The 18,956-nt window shown below is 38.3% G+C and overlaps 1 protein-coding gene across 5 annotated transcripts in view; it reads right to left on the bottom strand.

Moving 5' to 3' along the window:
• RLF (reduced lateral root formation) overlaps window positions 1-18,956 on the bottom strand; it is a 108,732-nt gene that overhangs the window by 60,762 nt on the left and 29,014 nt on the right. For 2 of the 5 annotated variants that reach the window (XM_089372101.1, XM_089372097.1), the window contains exons 2-3: window positions 15,308-15,405; window positions 14,496-14,898 (exon numbers count right to left, since the gene is read on the bottom strand). In XM_089372101.1, the coding sequence (XP_089228227.1) occupies window positions 14,496-14,898; window positions 15,308-15,331 (427 nt within the window). In that variant the 5' untranslated portion in view covers window positions 15,332-15,405. Of the gene's footprint in view, window positions 1-14,495; window positions 14,904-15,307; window positions 15,406-18,956 lie in introns of all 5 variants that reach the window. The other 3 variants (XM_089372098.1, XM_089372099.1, XM_089372100.1) reach the window with 3 other exon arrangements.

Genomic DNA, 18,956 nt, shown 5'->3' with positions numbered 1-18,956 from the left:
CATAGGCCATAACACCATAGCAAGGGTTTCTTAGGGTTGCTCTTTTGGACTGTTTGGAGATTATGAAGTTTAGGTCTGCCTTAGGTACCCTCATCAGATCAGCAAGCATATACATGGGACAGTTGCAAGCATGAAGAATCGTGGACAGCAGCAAGTACATTGGGACAGCAGTAAGCATGGTGCAGCAGTGGCACTATGGCACTATGTACAGCAGTGATAAACACTGGGACAGCAGCAACATGAGGTCCAACATTGTGATGATGGGTGCAGCATGGTGCAACATGGTGAGGTGCAGCATGATGACAAGATGCAGCACTAGGATAGGTGAAGGAGTCACCTTGGAGAATCAGTTGAAGCAACATGTCTTCAACTGATCTCTTGTATCATCATCCTAGGAGATGATCTATGCTCTTATCTAGATAAGTCAAAGTGTTGAATTCTGTTGTAAATGTACTATCTCTCTCTCTGTGCTGAACTATTGAAGAACATATAAGAAGAATTAATCAAGGGTTTCCCCACATTGGGGTTTGTCCCTGGTTAGCACCACATCTTGTGTCCTCTTGTCTTGGCTTGTCTTCTATGATTTATGTTAATGTTCTATTTATAATTTACTTTAATGCTGATGTGATTGCTAATTTGGAAAAGATATTGAGTTAACTGTAAAAATTGAAATAAATTTCTCAAACATAGAACATACCCAAATTTAACATGGTATCGGAGCTGAGGTGAAGACAAAGCCCAAGCAAGAGTGAAAGAGCAACCACCGAAGACAGTTGGGAAAGGACAAAAGGATCAATGGATTCCTCATCCCTCTTCAAATTCACCAAGGGTGAAGTCGAAGCAGAGAACATTATCAGAATGGCGCAGCGGAAGCTTCTGATGGCCTAAATATCACTTCAATTTGAAGTCTAGATCTAAGGATAAAAAGAAAGACAGATGCCTTGTTTGCAATAAGTTCGACCATTATGCGAAGGAGTGTTCGAATGGCAAGAACACATCACTTGATGATGAGAACAATCATTCCAGGGAGATCTTCAATGATCAGAGGAATGACAGGTAATGCAGATCATCAAGGAAATGGCCAACTCTTCAGAGAAAGCAAGGAACCCCAGGTATGAAGAATCAAATGTTGTCTCTAATAAGATAAAGAAATGTTATCTTGTATTGGCCCTCTCCTTCAGATTCTTTGGGAATCTGGCTTATTGATTGTAGTGCTTCAAAGCACTTCAACGGATAGAAGGGTGCTCTCTCTAATTTGGTAGAGATGGAAACAATCATGGGATTATACTTGGAGTCGATGCCACCTATCCTAGAAAGGGTGTAGGGAATGTTACCCCTCAATTGAATGAGGGTAACTCGATTCATTTACAGAATCTCTTTTATGTACCTAATCGCAAGAAGAACCTAGTGTCCATTTCGGCAATGGAAAGGTTTCAAGGTGGCATTCATCAATGGAAAGGTACATGTTTGAAAATAAAATTTTCAAAGATGCTTTTTCTCATGGGTTCAAGGTTGGCAATTTGTATCAAGTTGCAGGATGGTCCATTGCGGATCATGTCAATAGACATATCTTATCTATAACACCGGAGGTCTACTTATTATGGGGCCCTACCCAATGTGAGTCAGATGGTGACAAGGATGCCTGAATTCAAGAAAAGCATGAAGGTACATGTCCGAGACGTACCGAAGGAAAATCTTTCAATGGGACCATTCCCCTCATGTAACAGGTCACAGGTTTAGAACAACCCGAGGAGTTTGAGATTCATGATCGGGAATCTCATGTATACAGGTGGAAGAAAGTCCTCTATGGCTTGAAGCAAAACACCCCGAGCATAGTATGAGAGGATTGATAGCTATCTGATGAAGCTAAGATTCACTAGGAGTGAAGTCGATCCAAACCTTTGCTTGAAGGTTGTGGATGATAGACCTCTCATACCGGCACCTTCTGAGGATGACCTCTTTCTGAGAGGTGCAGACTCTCTCATTTGCAGAAGTAGCAGGGAGTTGGATTCCAGATTTGGAATGGTAAGATGCAAGCCCGTGACTACCTCAATGGAGCTTAACTTTCAGAAGTTATGTGGTAGTAATGCCGGACCAAATTTGGAAAATGCCTCTGAGTTTCATGAACTCATTCGCATTGATGTTCTTGGTGAACTTCCGTCCGGACATATGTTTTGCAATTAGCATGATGAGCTCATATATGGTTGAGCCTCACTGGATTGGTGCCAAGAATCTTCTGAGATATCTTCGGGACACAATCTCTCATGGATTGAGATACACTGTCGGAAATGTGAAGTTGCATGATTATTCGAATGTTGACTAGGCAGGCAATGTGGAGGATCGCAAGAGCACTTCTGAGTGCTGGTTCTCTATGGGTTCTGCTTCGATGTCCTGGATGAGCAAGAAGCAGAAGACGATTGCTTTCAGCCCTGCTGAGACCGAATACATAGCTACCAGTATGATCTCGTGTGAAGCTGCCTGGTTGTGGAAGCTCTTCAGTGAGCTGTGTAGTCGCACAGATTGTCACGACAACGCTCAGATCGGGGGCTGTCACCCTGATCCCCAATCTCTCTGTTTAAGCCTGTCTCCCGCGGCTAAGGGGGGTAGACCCTGTAGGAAATGGATGATCAACTGTGAACCAGTTAGGTTGGGAGACACGAAAGGAAACCGGCACTAAATTGATTTTGCTAAGTTAAAAGACCAGTGCCTTATAGAATTAATGGCTGAACAATTATCTATCAAATGCTGCGGAAAGATGAAATCATCAACAATCATTTACCATCATATAACTCAAGCAAATGCAAGATATTCGATTAACACACAGAGACTATCTTTTACCAACGAGAAAAGATGCTTAAATGATATTCCAGCGATTAAAGCTTCGAAAGATAACATTCGATACACAACCGCGTAATTTTTAATGCTAACCAGATATCACATTCATGATGATTCAAGCATGCTAAATCTCACAAAAAGATAATCATTAATTCCACATCAAAAAATTTTAGCAGAAAAGATATGATGAATCTGGCAAAAATTTTCCACAATATATTTTTTTTATGCTTTTATAATTTTAATTAATAAAATCTAAGAAAGTTAAATCTATCTAAACTAAATCTAAAGCTTAAAAAATTAATAAAATTTAAACTATCAAACCCAAAAAAAATTTAATTCCTAAACTAAAAGCTATTAAAATCTAAATACTAAAACTAACACTTCAATCCTAAAAAAACTAGACTAAACTTAAATCTAAAATTAAAATAACCTAAATACCATATAAAATCTAAAATAAAAATGAAAATCAATTTTTATTTTTTATTTAAGTTAAAGCCTAAAGTAGGAAAAGTAAAAAACGATTAATCTAAATCTAAGTCTGAGTGAAAAAAAATAAATAAATGAAACGGCTAAATTAAAATCGACGACACTAACCCTACGCTAAACTTACCAACGCACCGATACATAGAAAATTGCCCAAAAACCCCCCAACGTATGATTTGTGGGCTCAGATCAGGACTGCGTGAGGCGCGTAGAATGCAGAAAATCGATAGAGGAATGAGTCGTTCGCTGGTGGCCCGTAAAAAAAAATCGATTTGCAGGCAGGTTTGATGGAACGTGCTTGACGGGTCTGCTGGCCACAGCAATTTCGATGGGGATACTATGCAGTGAAAGGCGGAGAGATTGATCGATACGCTTTCCCTTAGCGTATTACAAAAAAAAAATCAAATTTACGTGGCAAGTATATGCAGGTGAGGGGAAGTATGGAGACGACTGCGTGTATTTAATGTATTTTGCAGATGGATAGGGATAGCAGCAGTATGAATGAGCAGCTGATTTAAATTTGAGCAGTGCGGAGCTAATACGCAGAGAAGATAACCCAGAAAACGATAAAACCTCTCCAATTACATCTAGATTTTCTCTAATCTGTGGTACCTGTGACCTGCAGAAGAGCATAAAACCCTAATATAATATATGTATAAAACAAAATTTGAAACCCTAGATGAAACAAGCAATTTACAGCTTTTGACCCTTGAAAGGCCAGATTTAGCAATAATAGCAGTAATATTTTCAGAATATCAGGTTTATTATGAAAAGCTTCAGAAAATCTCTCAGGCAAATTAAGAAAAATAAACTGAATGATAAACCCAGGGTCAAAACTAGCTGGGCTCTGCAAGAGATGCTTGCGGGAGTTGGCTGGTTCAGCCGAGAACTTCCCCAAACGCCCACTGGTCTTCTTTAATAAGGGTTTCCTACACAACTCATTTCAACCGTCAATAAAGAGAAAAAATAATACTAGATCTCAACAGCAATGGAGATACCTGCCATTACTTCAGAAAACCTAATACCATTCAAACCCTAGCATGTGAACAAGATACCTGTGCTCAACAATACTCTATAATAAGCTGTTACTAATGGCTGAAAATCAAAATATGCAGAAAATAAAATAGCTCACAGCACTTCTAGAGAGTAACACCAGCAAGATTTGAACCCCAAAGTCTTTCTTTATTAGCACCAGAAAAGTTTACAGGAGAGCTTCTTCAGAACAAGACTCCCAGATCCCCCATCCTCAAATGACCCCTAGCACCCTATTTAAAGGAAAAGATCCCAACAGCTAGTTCAAGTGATCCATGTCAAAATGATCTCGACCGTCGATGAGGATCAAGATATCTCTTGATCTTATCCGTCGAATTAAAAAATTGAAATTCTTCATTTATTTACTCAAAATATTATTATTTTATTATTTTTAGGTTTTTTTACTTTATTATATTATTTTATTACTTTTTTATATTTTTTATTATTTTTTATTTTTATTTATTTATTATTATTTTTTTTAATTTATTTTTAAATGGATCCTTGAACTTAGCTTTTGGGAAAATTACCTAGGACCTAGGACTTAGGACTTATGAGGGGATTAAAACATTTCTCATCCCTCAAGACACTTTACATCATGACTTTTACAACTTTACATCCCAAGGGGGGAAAACCCTTTTGACATAGACCCTCATAAACCACCCAGTTCTGCGACACAACTATAATCTAGCAGATTAACACACTAGGATTCTCCTAAGATTCTAGTGACAAAATCCATCCCGGCTTTGGGGTTATGCTGAAGGAAAACTCTGCTGATCATGGATCGGTGAGACGAAAAACCTTCCGGGACGTAGATTATCACTTAGAAAATTAGGTCCACCTAGGCAATTTACAGACATGACTCATATCTGCTAAGATTATTTACAATTTATACATGCAGACCAGGTTTACAACATAAATTGATCAAGTTGTCGATGACTGTAGGATGGCACGGACATGTCGATCAAGCGCTACCCTTTTTGCAAAGAAAAAGGGGGGTGTACTGCTATGGGTAGTTGACCGGTAGTGGTCAACATCTACTTTATTCTCGGTGTTTCAATGACTTTTTATCATTCATTGTTCATCTTTCTATCATTCGTTTGAGCCGGCAACGCCAACATTTTTTGGCACCGTTGCCGGGGATACTTTATTCTCGGTGTTTCAACGACTTTTTATCATTCATCGTTCATCTTTCTATCATTCGTTTGAGCCGGCAACGCCAACATTTTTTGGCGCCGTTGCCGGGGACAGAGTTTTTCTGTCCCTGGCGTTTCAACGACATTCATATTCTCATTTCTCATCATTCTTTCTCATCTCGCGTTTGAGCTGGCAGATTCAACATTTTTTGGCATCATTTGGATCTCTTTCATCACCTTATATTTTGTCATATCAGCAACTTCTCTTCGATTTGTTTCTTGTTTGGGTGGCGACTCCATTTTCTTATTTTTCCCAGACAAGAAGCCTCCCTCATATCTGCTTGTTGGCTGATTTTTTGGATCCTAGAATTAGATTCATTGTTCAAGTGGCGACTCCACTTCTTTCATCTCTTAATTTTCTTGAGCAGAAATCTCTTTCTATCATCCATTTGATCCCTTATTACTCATCATGGATTATTCATTTAAACCATGTCATTTTACTGATAATCTCCATGATTTTCCGAAAGAGGCCATTTCTATTTTATTTAAGTTCTCAGGTGGTGATTCGGTCGCTGTTAGACAGCATTTAAACAGGTTTACTTGTGTAATGATCATATATTGTAGACTTCCTCAATATAATCATGAAGATGTCAAGATGCGTCTATTTGTCCATTCTTTAAAGGGTGATGCTTTGAACTGGTTTAATAGTTGTCCTGAAGATTCCTTCATTTCTTTGCAAGACATTGTCGATGCTTTTAAAGATAGATATGGTGATCCAGATAGCTTGCCTTGTGCCCCTAAAATTGTGCAACAAAATGAAAGTAATCTTGTAAAAGGTCCAGCTGTCCAAGACAACTCTTCATATCAGAATGTGCCATCCACTTGTACCATTGAAGATCATAGTAGTGTTGACAATGAAAAGGAAGATCATAAGCAGATTATACAAAATCTATTGCTACTGGTAAGAAATATGGAGATAAATCAAACTAATTACGCCAATGATGTGAGAACTTTATGCACTCACCTGGAAAAGCGTAATAGGGAGATGGAGATCATGCAAAATCAACATAGTAAGGAAATTGAAGCCATGAAGATTAATCATAACATAGAAATTAGTTTTATGCAAAGCAAGATGTCAGGCTTAGAGGAAAATATGACGACCATGCAAGCAAATCATGAGAAAGAGATAAACTCTATGCAGCATTGCTTGATGACCATGGAAGAAGACCATGCCAGGGAAATCAATGCTATAAGGGTTGAACACTCTAGTCAGATAGACGCCATTAAAATACAGTTTCAGCATTTTCAACAGAAGACGGAAGATGAAGGAAACCAGGAAGAATCAATAGATCAAGAGCCTTCTCATCCGCTGCAACAAGCTCCATCTTACTATGAGGAGGTCATTGGTTCGATTGAAAGGTGGTTAATTGAAGGTGATCCAGATAGAATTAAAAATGATAAAGATCAGATGCAGGATAAAGAAAGACATGTCTTACATACTTCATCTGATAACTTTGAAGCGGAAAGTTCCATGTCATCAGTGATGCAGCCTGCCAGGAAGAAAAAGCGCAAAAGAAAGAGAATGAGAAAAATATTTGATGCATCAGACGGCTGCGAGCAGCTTGATTTTCGGATAGGAAAAAGTCCTACCATATGTAGAATTGGACATGGCACATCCGACAAGCAGCCGACGGATTTGCCTGAAAGCAGGCAAATGCTCAGTATACACTATATTGAACACATCTGATGCCATGGGGCATCCTTTGTATTGTATTTCTAACCCTATCCTTGTCATTTCAGCACTTTCATTTCTGTTTTAGGATTAGATTTGCTTTTCTAGATTAGTTAATAAATGAAGAGCTTATATCTTTCCTGTGCTTAATGTTATATGATGATTTTTGGATGGACGCTACTTATGTTTTGTTGTGTGTTGCATGGGTGCAGATTCTGGATTCTCACGTTCCTACAATGCAGCAACGTGTCCCCAAGTAGAGCCAGATGTTGACCACTACCGGTCAACTACCCATAGCAGTACACCCCCCTTTTTCTTTGCAAAAAGGGTAGCGCTTGATTGACATGTCCGTGCCATCCTACAGTCATCGACAGCTTGATCAATTTATGTTGTAAACCCGGTCTACATGTATAAATTGAAAATAATCTTAGCATATATGAGTCATGTCTGTAAATTGCCTAGGTGGACCTAATTTTCTAAGTGATAATCTACGTCCCGGAAGGTTTTTCGTCTCACCGATCCATGATCGGCAGAGTTTTCCTTCAGCCTAACCCCAAAGTCGGGATGGATTTTGTCACTAGAATCTTAGGAGAATCCTAGTGTGTTAATCTGCTAGATTATAGTTGTGTCGCAGAACTGGGTGGTTTATGAGGGTCTAGTCAAAAAGGTTTTCCCCCCTTGGGATGTAAAGTTGTAAAAGTCATGATGTAAAGTGTCTTGAGGGATGAGAAATGTTTTAATCCCCTCATAAGTCCTAAGTCCTAGGTCCTAGGTAATTTTCCCAAAAGCTAAGTTCAAGGATCCATTTAAAAATAAATTAAAAAAAATAATAATAAATAAATAAAAATATAAAATATAAAAAAGTAAGAAAATAATATAATAAAGTAAAAAAACCTAAAAATAATAAAATAATAATATTTTGAGTAAATAAATGCAGAATTTCAATTTTTTAATTCGACGGATAAGATCAAGAGATATCTTGATCCTCATCGACGGTCGAGATCATTTTGACATGGATCACTTGAACTAGCTGTTGGGATCTTTTCCTTTAAATAGGGTGCTAGGGGTCATTTGAGGATGGGGGATCTGGGAGTCTTGTGCTGAAGAAGCTCTCCTGTAAACTTTTCTGGTGCTAATAAAGAAAGACTTTGGGGTTCAAATCTTGCTGGTGTTACTCTCTGGAAGTGCTGTGAGCTATTTTATTTTCTGCATATTTTGATTTTCAGCCATTAGTAACAGCTTATTATAGAGTATTGTTGAGCACAGGTATCTTGTTCACATGCTAGGGTTTGAATGGTATTAGGTTTTCTGAAGTAATGGCAGGTATCTCCATTGCTGTTGGGATCTAGTATTATTTTTTCTCTCTTTATTGACGGTTGAAATGAGCTGTGCAGGAAACCCTTATTAAAGAAGACCAGTGGGCGTTTGGGGAAGTTCTCGGCTGAACCAGCCAACTCCCGCAAGCATCTCTTGCAGAGCCCAGCTAGTTTTGACCCTGGGTTTATCATTCAGTTTATTTTTCTTAATTTGCCTGAGAGATTTTCTGAAGCTTTTCATAATAAATCTGATATTCTGAAAATATTACTGCTATTATTGCTAAATCTGGCCTTTCAAGGGTCAAAAGATGTAAATTGCTTGTTTCATCTAGGGTTTCAAATTTTGTTTTATACATATATTATATTAGGGTTTTATGCTCTTCTGCAGGTCACAGGTACTACAGATCAGAGAAAATCTAGATGTAATTGGAGAGGTTTTATCGTTTTCTGGGTTATCTTCTCTGCGTATTAGCTCCGCACTGCTCAAATTTAAATCAGCTGCTCATTCATACTGCTGCTATCCCTATCCATCTGCAAAATACATTAAATATTCACGCAGCCGTCTCCATACTTCCCCTCACCTGCATATACTTGCCACGTAAATTTGATTTTTTTTTTGTAATACGCTAAGGGAAAGCGTATCGATCAATCTCTCCGCCTTTCATTGCATAGTATCCCCATCGAAATTGTTGTGGCCCGCAGACCCGTCAAGCACGTTCCATCAAACCTGCCTGCAAATCGATTTTTTTTTACGGGCCACCAACGAACGACTCATTCCTCTACCGATTTTTTGCATTCTACGCGCCTCACGCAGTCCTGATCTGAGCCCGCAAATCATACGTTGGGGGGTTTTTGGGCAATTTTCAATGTATCGGTGCATTGGTAAGTTTAGTGTAGGGTTAGTGTCGTCGATTTTAATTTAGCCGTTTCATTTTTTTTTCACTCAGACTTAGATTTAGATTAATCGCTTTTTACTTTTCCTGCTTTAGGCTTTAACATAAATAAAAAATTTAAAAAAAATAAAAATCGATTTTCATTTTTATTTTAGATTTTATATGGTATTTAGGTTATTTTAATTTTAGATTTAAGTTTAGTCTAGTTTTTTTTAGGATTGAAGGGTTAGTTTTAGTATTTAGATTTTAATAGCTTTTAGTTTAGGAATTAAATTTTTTTGGGTTTGATAGTTTAAATTTTATTAATTTTTTAAGCTTTAGATTTAGTTTAGATAGATTTAACTTTCTTAGATTTTATTAATTAAAATCATAAAAACATAAAAAAAATATATTGTGGAAAATTTTTGCCAGATTCATCATATCTTTTCTGCTAAAATTTTTTGATGTGGAATTAATGATTATCTTTTTGTAAGATTTAGCATGCTTGAATCATCATGAATGTGATATCTGGTTAGCATTAAAAATTACGCGGCTGTGTATTGAATGTTATCTTTCGAAGCTTTAATCGTTGGAATATCATTTAAGCATCTTTTCTCGTTGGTAAAAGATAGTCTCTGTGTGTTAATCGAATATCTTGCATTTGCTTGAGTTATCTGATGGTAAATGATTGTTGATGATTTCATCTTTCCGCAGCATTTGATAGATAATTGTTCAGCCATTAATTCTATAAGGCACTGGTCTTTTAACTTAGCAAAATCAATTTAGTGCCGGTTTCCTTTCGTGTCTCCCAACCCAACTGGTTCACAGTTGATCATCCATTTCCTACAGGGTCTACCCCCCTTAGCCGCGGGAGACAGGCTTAAACGGAGAGATTGGGGATCAGGGTGACAGCCCCCAATCTGAGCGTTGTCGTGACAATCTGTGCGACAAGCTGTTTGTACACATGATGAATACCATTGTGATTCTCTGTCACAACCAGGGGGGGATTTGATTGTTGAGGAATCTCGTATTCGATGATTGCTCCAATGGATAGACATCAGATACTACCTTATTTGGGATATGGTAAGTCGATGAGCGAGGAGGCTCCATTGCATTGAAATTGATGTACAGGTCGCAGACATTTTGTCAAAGCCCCGGGGAAAGGTCAAATCTGTGACTTTCCCGAACGACTTGGAGTTGTTCAGAGACGTTCGTATAAGGGTCCTGCATGTCGCATGCATTGAGCTCTGGGAGCTCTGGGGGGCTTGGGGTACTTACTGGAGCAACACACGACCATAGGGCGACTCACCCTCCCCTAATGGTGCACTATGTACAGGGTGAATAGCTCAGCCTTCCCTTGTGATACCCCGAGGCGATTTTGGGATAGGATGATTAGTTCTCCTGTGGAACAGGATGATTAGTTCTCCTGTGGACGAGGATGATTAGTTTTCCCGTGGCGACTGTGGGACAAGATGATTCGTTCTCCTGTCGAGGCATCCTACCCATGCAGTCTGGGACTCATGGAAAGTACCTCTCATCTGATCAATGAGCAGGGAAATGGGGTTAGGAACCATAGTAGTACTATCGATGGACGCATCGTTCTATCTACCGTACTCCCTATGCTAGGATGACCTCCATTGATCTGGGATCAATATGAGTGATTTAAGACACTCTCTTGTGATATTGATCTGGGATCAATAAAACTGACTTCGGTCAGTAAGAGTGATATGACACACTTTCTTCAGATGAAACTAACTTCGGGTCAGTAGAGAATGGTACGAGACATTCTCGATCAATTCTTCTTCTTCATGGTTCAGCAGAGCAGAGCTCAGCTGAACAGAGCAGGCAGTGCAGGGCACTGATGGCAGAGATAGTACAGTGGGACATATGGATCAGCGGATGGAGTTCTCCCTAGTTGAGAGGGAGTGTTAAAATTGGCAACTAGGGCCAAACTCCATGTGGGTCATCTTATTAATGGCAGCTGATATTTTTCTTGGACTCCTCTCGTCGAGAGGTGTAGGGTTGATCTAAAGATCATCCGATTCTAATAAGTATTCATGAAGATATGATTTTATTTGTGTTATGGGGCAATTCGTCAAGGTCGGCCAGCCACTAATCTGCCCCCTCTTGTGCTCCATGTTTTACTATAAAAGGAGGAGGTCTTCAAGTCATTTGTACACACACACACTCTTCTTGTGATCTCTTCCTCTCCACTTGTCTTTGGGTTTTGGTGGGAGGAGAGATCCTAAGAATATACACTGGCCTAAGTCTTATGATGCCCTAGCCGTAGTAAGGAGGATGCCCTAGCAGCAGTCTGGCCGTAGTAAGGAGGATGCCCTAGCAGCAGTCTGGCCGCAGTTAAAGGAGGAACATCTAGACACAGTCAAAGGGAATATGCCATGCCCTAATCCGCATTCTGAGAGAGACCTTAACGCTGTCATGGAGGAGAGAAGAAGTCTAAACGCTGACCTAAAGGGAGATGCCCTAACTGCTGTTCTATACGAGATCAAGGCACAGTCAAAAGAGAAGGCTCAACGCAGTCAAGGAGGGAGCTCTATCCGCAGTTAAGGGTGGCCCTAATTCACTGTTAAAGAGGCCCTTATATGCTGTCCTAAGGTGCCCTAATCCGCAGTCTGTTGAGCCCTTATTCACAGCTAAACAGTGATCCTATTCCGCAGCAACTGGGCCCTAATACGCAGCTAAGAGGAGGTTCTATACACAGCTAATATAGGCCCTAAATGAAGGCCCTAATCTGCAGCTACAGAAGGCCTAAATCCGCTGCCTTATCCGCTTCCCTAGCTGCTGTTTATCTAGCCCTTAATCCACAGTCAAGAGACCTTAGACGCAGTTAAAAGGGAGGCCTTAAACTTCAGTAAAAGAGAACCCTTAGACGCAGTCAAGGAGAGACTCTTAACCACAGCAAGAAGGGGTCTTATCACTACATGAATAAGCCTGTAAGGACAGCATGTTTGCTGTGATAAAAGAAGTTGTTTATCGTATGCCTTAAGGACTGTTTGATAAGCCACAGTTATACAGTGAAGGAAAGCGTTGAAGTCTGCTCCTTAGTGTTGCTGCATTAATGATGTTTATGTAACTGTTTTGAGGACATTTACTTCAGAGTTGCTATGTGCTAGGCCATAGGCCATAGCATCATAGCAAGGGTTTCTTAGAGCTGCTCTTTTGGACTGTTTGGAGATTATGAAGGAAGTTTAGGTCTGCCTCAGGTACCCTCATCAGATCAGCAAGCTTATACATGGGACAGCTGCAAGTGGAACAGCTGCAAGCTTGGTGACACATGGACGGTTGCAACATGGGACAGCTGCAAGCATGAAGAATCGTGGACAGCAGCAAGTACAGTGCAGCGAGTACATTGGGACAGCAGTAAGCATGGTGCAGCAGTGGCACTATGTACAGCAATGATAAGCACTGGGACAACAGCAACATGAGGTCCAGCATTGTGATGATGGGTGCATCATGGTGCAGCACGATGACGAGATGCAGCACTATGATAGGTGAAGGAGTCACCTTGGAGAATCAGTTGAAGCAGCATGTCTTCAACTGATCTCTTGTATCATCATCCTAGGAGATGATCTATGCTCTTATCTAGATAAGTCAAAGTGTTGACTTCTGTTGTAAATGTACTATCTCTCTCTGCTGAACTATTGAAGAACATATAAGAAGAATTGATCAAGGGTTTCCCCACATTGGGGTTTGTCCCTGGCTAGCACCACATCTTGTGTCCTCTTGTCTTGGCTTGTCTTCCACGATTTATATTTATGTTCTATCTGCAGTTTACTTTAATGCTGATGTGATTGCTAATCTGGACAAGATATCGAATTTACTGTAAAAATTGAAATAAATTTTTTTAGCATAAAACATACCCAAATTTAACACACAAACCTGTGGTCAAATGGCAGCTTCAGATCTGCAGTCAACCAAGGTCAAAGTGCCCAGAAAATTTCACTCTCCTTGCCTCTGAATTCAGCCTCCAAAACTGATCCAAAAACCCCAGTCAAACAAGTCCAAAACCCAAGAGTCGACGTTGGTCAAAGATGACCTAATCAGAAAACTCAATGCTGCACAGAAATGTCTTCTTCCTCTTTGCACGTTTGAACTCAGGCCCCTGCAATTTCAGATCAAATCGAACCAATCAAGAGAAGAGAGATGCTTGATGTGATGTGACATATGCTCTATTTATATGAGCCTTACGGAGTCGAATTAGCTTGCCCATGCCGACTTGTACTTTTGTGCACATGTGGGTTTCATCTTAAAAATTAAATTTTTTTTTGACCAAATTAAATTCTTCCAAGGGCTAGGACGGGTCTTTCTTGACGAGGAAGGCTGTCCAATGGAGGGAATTTGCCACTGAGCAACCAAATTAACAGGAATTTCATGTAACATTATTTCAATTAATTTGGACCCTTGTCATTGTTCCAATCTAGCCTCATAGATGTTAACAAAAAGTTCAAATTTCTCTCTCCCCTTCTCAAACACACTTGTGCACTATTATGTATGTGGTTAGGATTAACCACGGTCCACACTATATTGATATACTACTACATGCCCATGCTTACTTGTCCCCACTGACCACTGATCATGAATGGTTGTATCCTCCGGAGTTTATGCATTTTCTTAGGTTGAGGTACCTTAAAGACTGCTCTTAACATATATCACATGATATATACTTCAGTCTATTGACCATTTTTTGTCCCATGCAGAGTATTTCCAAACTCATTGACCATTTCCTTTCTACTTTCCCTCCACAGAGAGCATAGAAACCCAAATTTTAGAGCCCCTTACGATGCTCATTCATGCAAACTGTTTGTAGCAATGATTTAAACTCATACTGCCTCTTTAAATTTTCGCCTGACTTGAACATGTTGATTCTCCATTTCCAACCCACAAAAAATTCATATAGACACCCATTTGATCAAACTAAATGTTCAACAGATGATCCTGTAAATCAAAGTTCATAATATATGTGATGTAGAATGGTTGCATGAGAATCACACAACAGAGGATACAGAAGTTAAATAGACAATTGATATAAAATCCAATTACCCCCATAATTTTTTAAAGGAATGCCTCTGACCTGCTAAATCAGGATGTGTTTGTGTAAGCTTCAACCAATCCATTTGACTGTATCCTTTTTCAAATGGAACCTTTGCTCGACGTACCGGTTTTGCAATTGCAACAGGTTGCTTGAATGCTGAACCTTTTGGAGTGGCTGTCTCTTGCACTTCAGCGCTTTTGACTTTAGGAGGCGCAACCTGAAAAACTTTTGAACTTGTATCGTTTGACACTTTTGGTTTTCCATGTTCAGCACTATCAGATTTGTTAGGAGGTGCAACCTGAAAAAATTTTGAACTTGTATCACTTGACACTTTTGGTTTTCCATGTTCAGCACTATCAGATTTGTCATCTATACAAAGATCAGAAACCCGAGGCATGGGTTTTGGTGAGTCCAGTTGATCTTCATCGACCAATGAATTACCCTGCACTGCAAGTGTGCACGTTAGTATGCTTGATTACACATTAGAGCATGAGTCTAGGATTTATTGAGTGCACTCAAAATTCACAAAGATATCTGAGAACCAAAAGGTTCATGAAAAAAAAAATTCTTGACTTTATTCAGAAATACGAAGATGGCTCGGTTATCTTGAAGTAAGCTATGGAGCATTGACATTATAGCAATGCGCTATAACTTGATTTAAGACATAGCTTTATCTATTGCCTTAACAAGAACGTGTATTCCTTTAAAAGCTAACTTGGTATCCACACAGAATCCAATTTTTCCCAGTCAATGAATGGCATTCTTCCTTCATTTTCCTTGCTAGCAGTGCAGTATTACTTAATAAAAAGTACTACTAGCCTGAAACAGTTTGTCAACATAAAAGAACATGCCTGACAAAAAGTAAAATCATCCATGACTTCCGAAATATCCTTTAAATCCTCCAAGCTGAAGGACAAAGGAAAGTGACGAATCCCTGAATGTGAATACTCTGCACAAGCAATTTTCAAAACAATAAGATAATACACCATAAATATGATAGAGTGTAAGCCACATCAAATCTAATATTAAATGTTAAAAGTAAAAGAAATACAATTAGATGTATAATACATAGTGAAAAGATACTGCAGACTTCAAACTATAAAATGCCCTGCAATATTACGGGAGAGCAAAAAATATCAAATATCAAGTAATATTATCAGCCACATTCAAGAAACACACTCATGTTCCTCTAGATAATACAACCATACATGTGAACTGACACTGCAACAGTAGCATGCACACATAGTTGACAATTTTTTAATTAACCAAATACAGGAAAGCACTGTCAACAGAAAAGAAAATAATACATTTAGATGTATAATACATAGTGAAAAGATACCGCAGACTTCAAACTATAAAATACCCTGCAATATTACAGGAGAGCAAAAAATATCAAATATCAAGTAATATTATGAGCCACATTCAAGAAACACGCTCATGTTCCTCTAGATAATACAACCATACATGTGAACTGACACTGCAACAGTAGCATGCACACAGTTGACAATTTTTTAATTAACCAAATACAGGAAACTGTCAACAAGAAAGAAGAATGTAATACATTTAGATGTATAATACATAGTGAGAAGATACTGCAGACTTCAAACTATAAAATACCCTGCAATATTATAGGAGAGCAAAAAATATCAAATATCAAGTAATATTATCAGCCACATTCAAGAAACACACTCATGTTCCTCTAGATAATACAACCATACATGTGAACTGACACTGCAATAGTAGCATGCACACATAGTTGACAATTTTTTAATTAACCAAATACAGGAAAGCACTGTCAACAAAAGGACCTCACAAAGTCTCCCCCTTTCCTATATCAGTATCCTATATCAGTATGCGTCTGTATCTACAACAAACAGTAAACAGTTCATTTGTAACATGCAAAAATAATATATTATAAAAAATATATAATAATTCAAGTGCCTAGGAAATGGAGTTCCATTCTATTCAAGTGCATTTTGTTCCATAGATGAGCAAAGTAGCTGAGAGAGGATAGAGAGAGGGAGAGAGAGCAAATAGAGGGTTTGTGTACTGTGCCCATGGGCCACAGTTCTCATCTTAAGTGTTTCCCAAGTCATATCTCGTGTTATTATGGTTGTGACTAATTGGATTCGTCGATTCTCTATTTTCCATATTTCATATATCACATACATAAGCATAACACAGTAATTAACAAATCCAGAAATTGTAAAAATTTCTGTTTTCCCACCCCGGTTTTCAGTTTCACCTTATTTTTCCCATATAGTTAAATGCCCTTTCCTATATCCATACATTCAACAAGCTGGAAAAATAAATTTTGCTGAAAACACAAATTCTGGAAATTTTACTGAATGCTGGAAAATGCAGAAATAAAAGTCAGCAGCTACAAACAATCATTTAACACATTTGAACACAGTGATTTTTGGTCAATGTGACCCTGGAAAAACCCCCTACAACTCTTGGGGAAAACCAGTTTGAGAGCTCTTCTTTATTTCTAAAAATGTCTTTCTTTTTTTTTACAGTGAGAAATATTCAGCAAAAAATCAGCAAGCAAATTTACAACTTATCTCTTTTCCCGTGCCTCACAGCAAACTGGAAATTACAGCAAACAGGACAGCAATAAATGTTGTACGGCCTCCTCGATTTTCGTGCCCACTTTCAGCATTAAATGCTGCTGTACGACCTGCATTAAATGCACTATACGAACCTCGATTTGCGTGCAGAAAAAACAGCAAACTGCTCATCGATTTCTGTGCAAACCACTCCTCGATTTCTGTGCAAACCAGCTGTACGGATTTCTAGAAAATCGTGCCAAAATCTGTCTTTCACTGTGTGCTGAATCAGTTGTACAAATCTGCTCAACTGCTGCCTCGGAATATGTGCCAAGCTGCTGTCTCCTTCTCCTCCCTGCTCAAAAATCTCTCTTGCTCTCTTGCTCTCTCTCTCTCAATCTGCTCATGAAAGAAATGAATGACCTTTTCCTCATTTTCCTCCTTTAATCTAACCCTAAGTGACTTTTGGGTGATCCCTAAATCCAACTATGGCTGAGATTAAATGCTCATTTAAATCTCACTTTCTATTTTTTAATTCACCCCACTTTAATAAAGACCCACTTAGTCATTTATTTCCAAAGTCACTTTTCCTTTCTAATTTTACATTGACTTTAATAAAGTCACTTTAAAATTAGACTTTAGTAACTTTATCACTTAAAGTCACTTTTAAATTAGATTTAACTTTATAAAAATTATAAAGTCACTTTAGGAGTGTTGTCGCGCGGATTGGCACGACAACGCTCAGATCGGGGGCTGTCACTCTGATCCCCGATCCCTCCGTTTAAGCCTGTCTCCCGCGGCTAAGGGGGGTAGTCCCTGTGAGATGATGAGAACCAACTATCGACCAGTTGGTTGGGAGACACGAGACACGATATGAAAAGCACTAGAATGATTTGATTAATGAAGCAGACCAGTGCCTTAAGAAACGATTACTTGTTAAATGATATAGAAACATGAACCATGAACAGCAATCATATATCAACTTCGCATCTCGACTTGAAAATTCAGATCTCAGTGTGAAAAATAATAATTCCCGAAAAATAACTGGATCTGACACAAATTTTTTTTTTTTTTTTTTTTTCTAACAAAAGTTAAAAAAATGAAATCTAAAAAATTAATCTAAAAACTAAACTATAAAATTAAATCTAAAATCTTTTTATTTATTTTTTTTATTTTTATTTTTATTTTATTTTATTTTAAAATAAAACTAAAAGAAATTATATCAAATCCTAAAAATAACCTATATCTAAAATTAAAATTTAACTAAATCAAACATAATTCTAAACAAACAAAACCTAAAGTTTAAAATTAAAATCTAAATAAGACTTATTAAATCCTAAAAAAAAAAAATTCTAAAACAAAACCTTTGCAAATCCTAAAAATTTAAGTAATCAAAACTTAATTTAAAAGCACTAAAGCCTAAGACGTAACTCATACAAATTAAAATTTAACCAAAACAAAAATTTCGAAAATGGCTAAGCCCTAAACTAAAAAAAAAAGAAAAAAAAAAAAGCTACGTGACCCTTCAGATAATTCTTTCAAGAGAAATACGCTTTGACTCAGCTGAAAACGATTGAGACTCAGTTCCGTCTGGCGTGAAAAAGAAAATTCGAAACTGTTTAGGGGCTCACCTCAGTCATACATTACCTGGTCCGTTTATTACTTGGCTTGAAATCTTTGACGGGTAGCTGAATGCGGATTTGATACCAGTGTCTGAGGAATTTCTGCAGCGTATGCCTTGACGGCAGCCTACAGAACACCCTGGAAACAATACGCAAATTTTCTGAAGACAATACGCATAGGCTCCGAAATGTGCGGTGATTGTGGATCGATTCAAGGGTTTCTGCCCAGTTGGATGACGTTGTCTATTGCCCTTATACGCGTATTCCATCCAAATCAAACAATTGCAATTAAATGCCACAACGGGCTTGCGTCTCAGCTTTGTGACAGC

The sequence above is a fragment of the Pinus tabuliformis genome, chromosome 8, assembly GCF_031772625.1.
Source record: "Pinus tabuliformis cultivar Carrire ecotype Pingquan chromosome 8, CPIR1, whole genome shotgun sequence".
In the NCBI taxonomy this organism is placed as follows: Eukaryota; Viridiplantae; Streptophyta; class Pinopsida; order Pinales; family Pinaceae; genus Pinus; species Pinus tabuliformis.
This window is presented reverse-complemented; position numbering and strand designations above follow the sequence as displayed.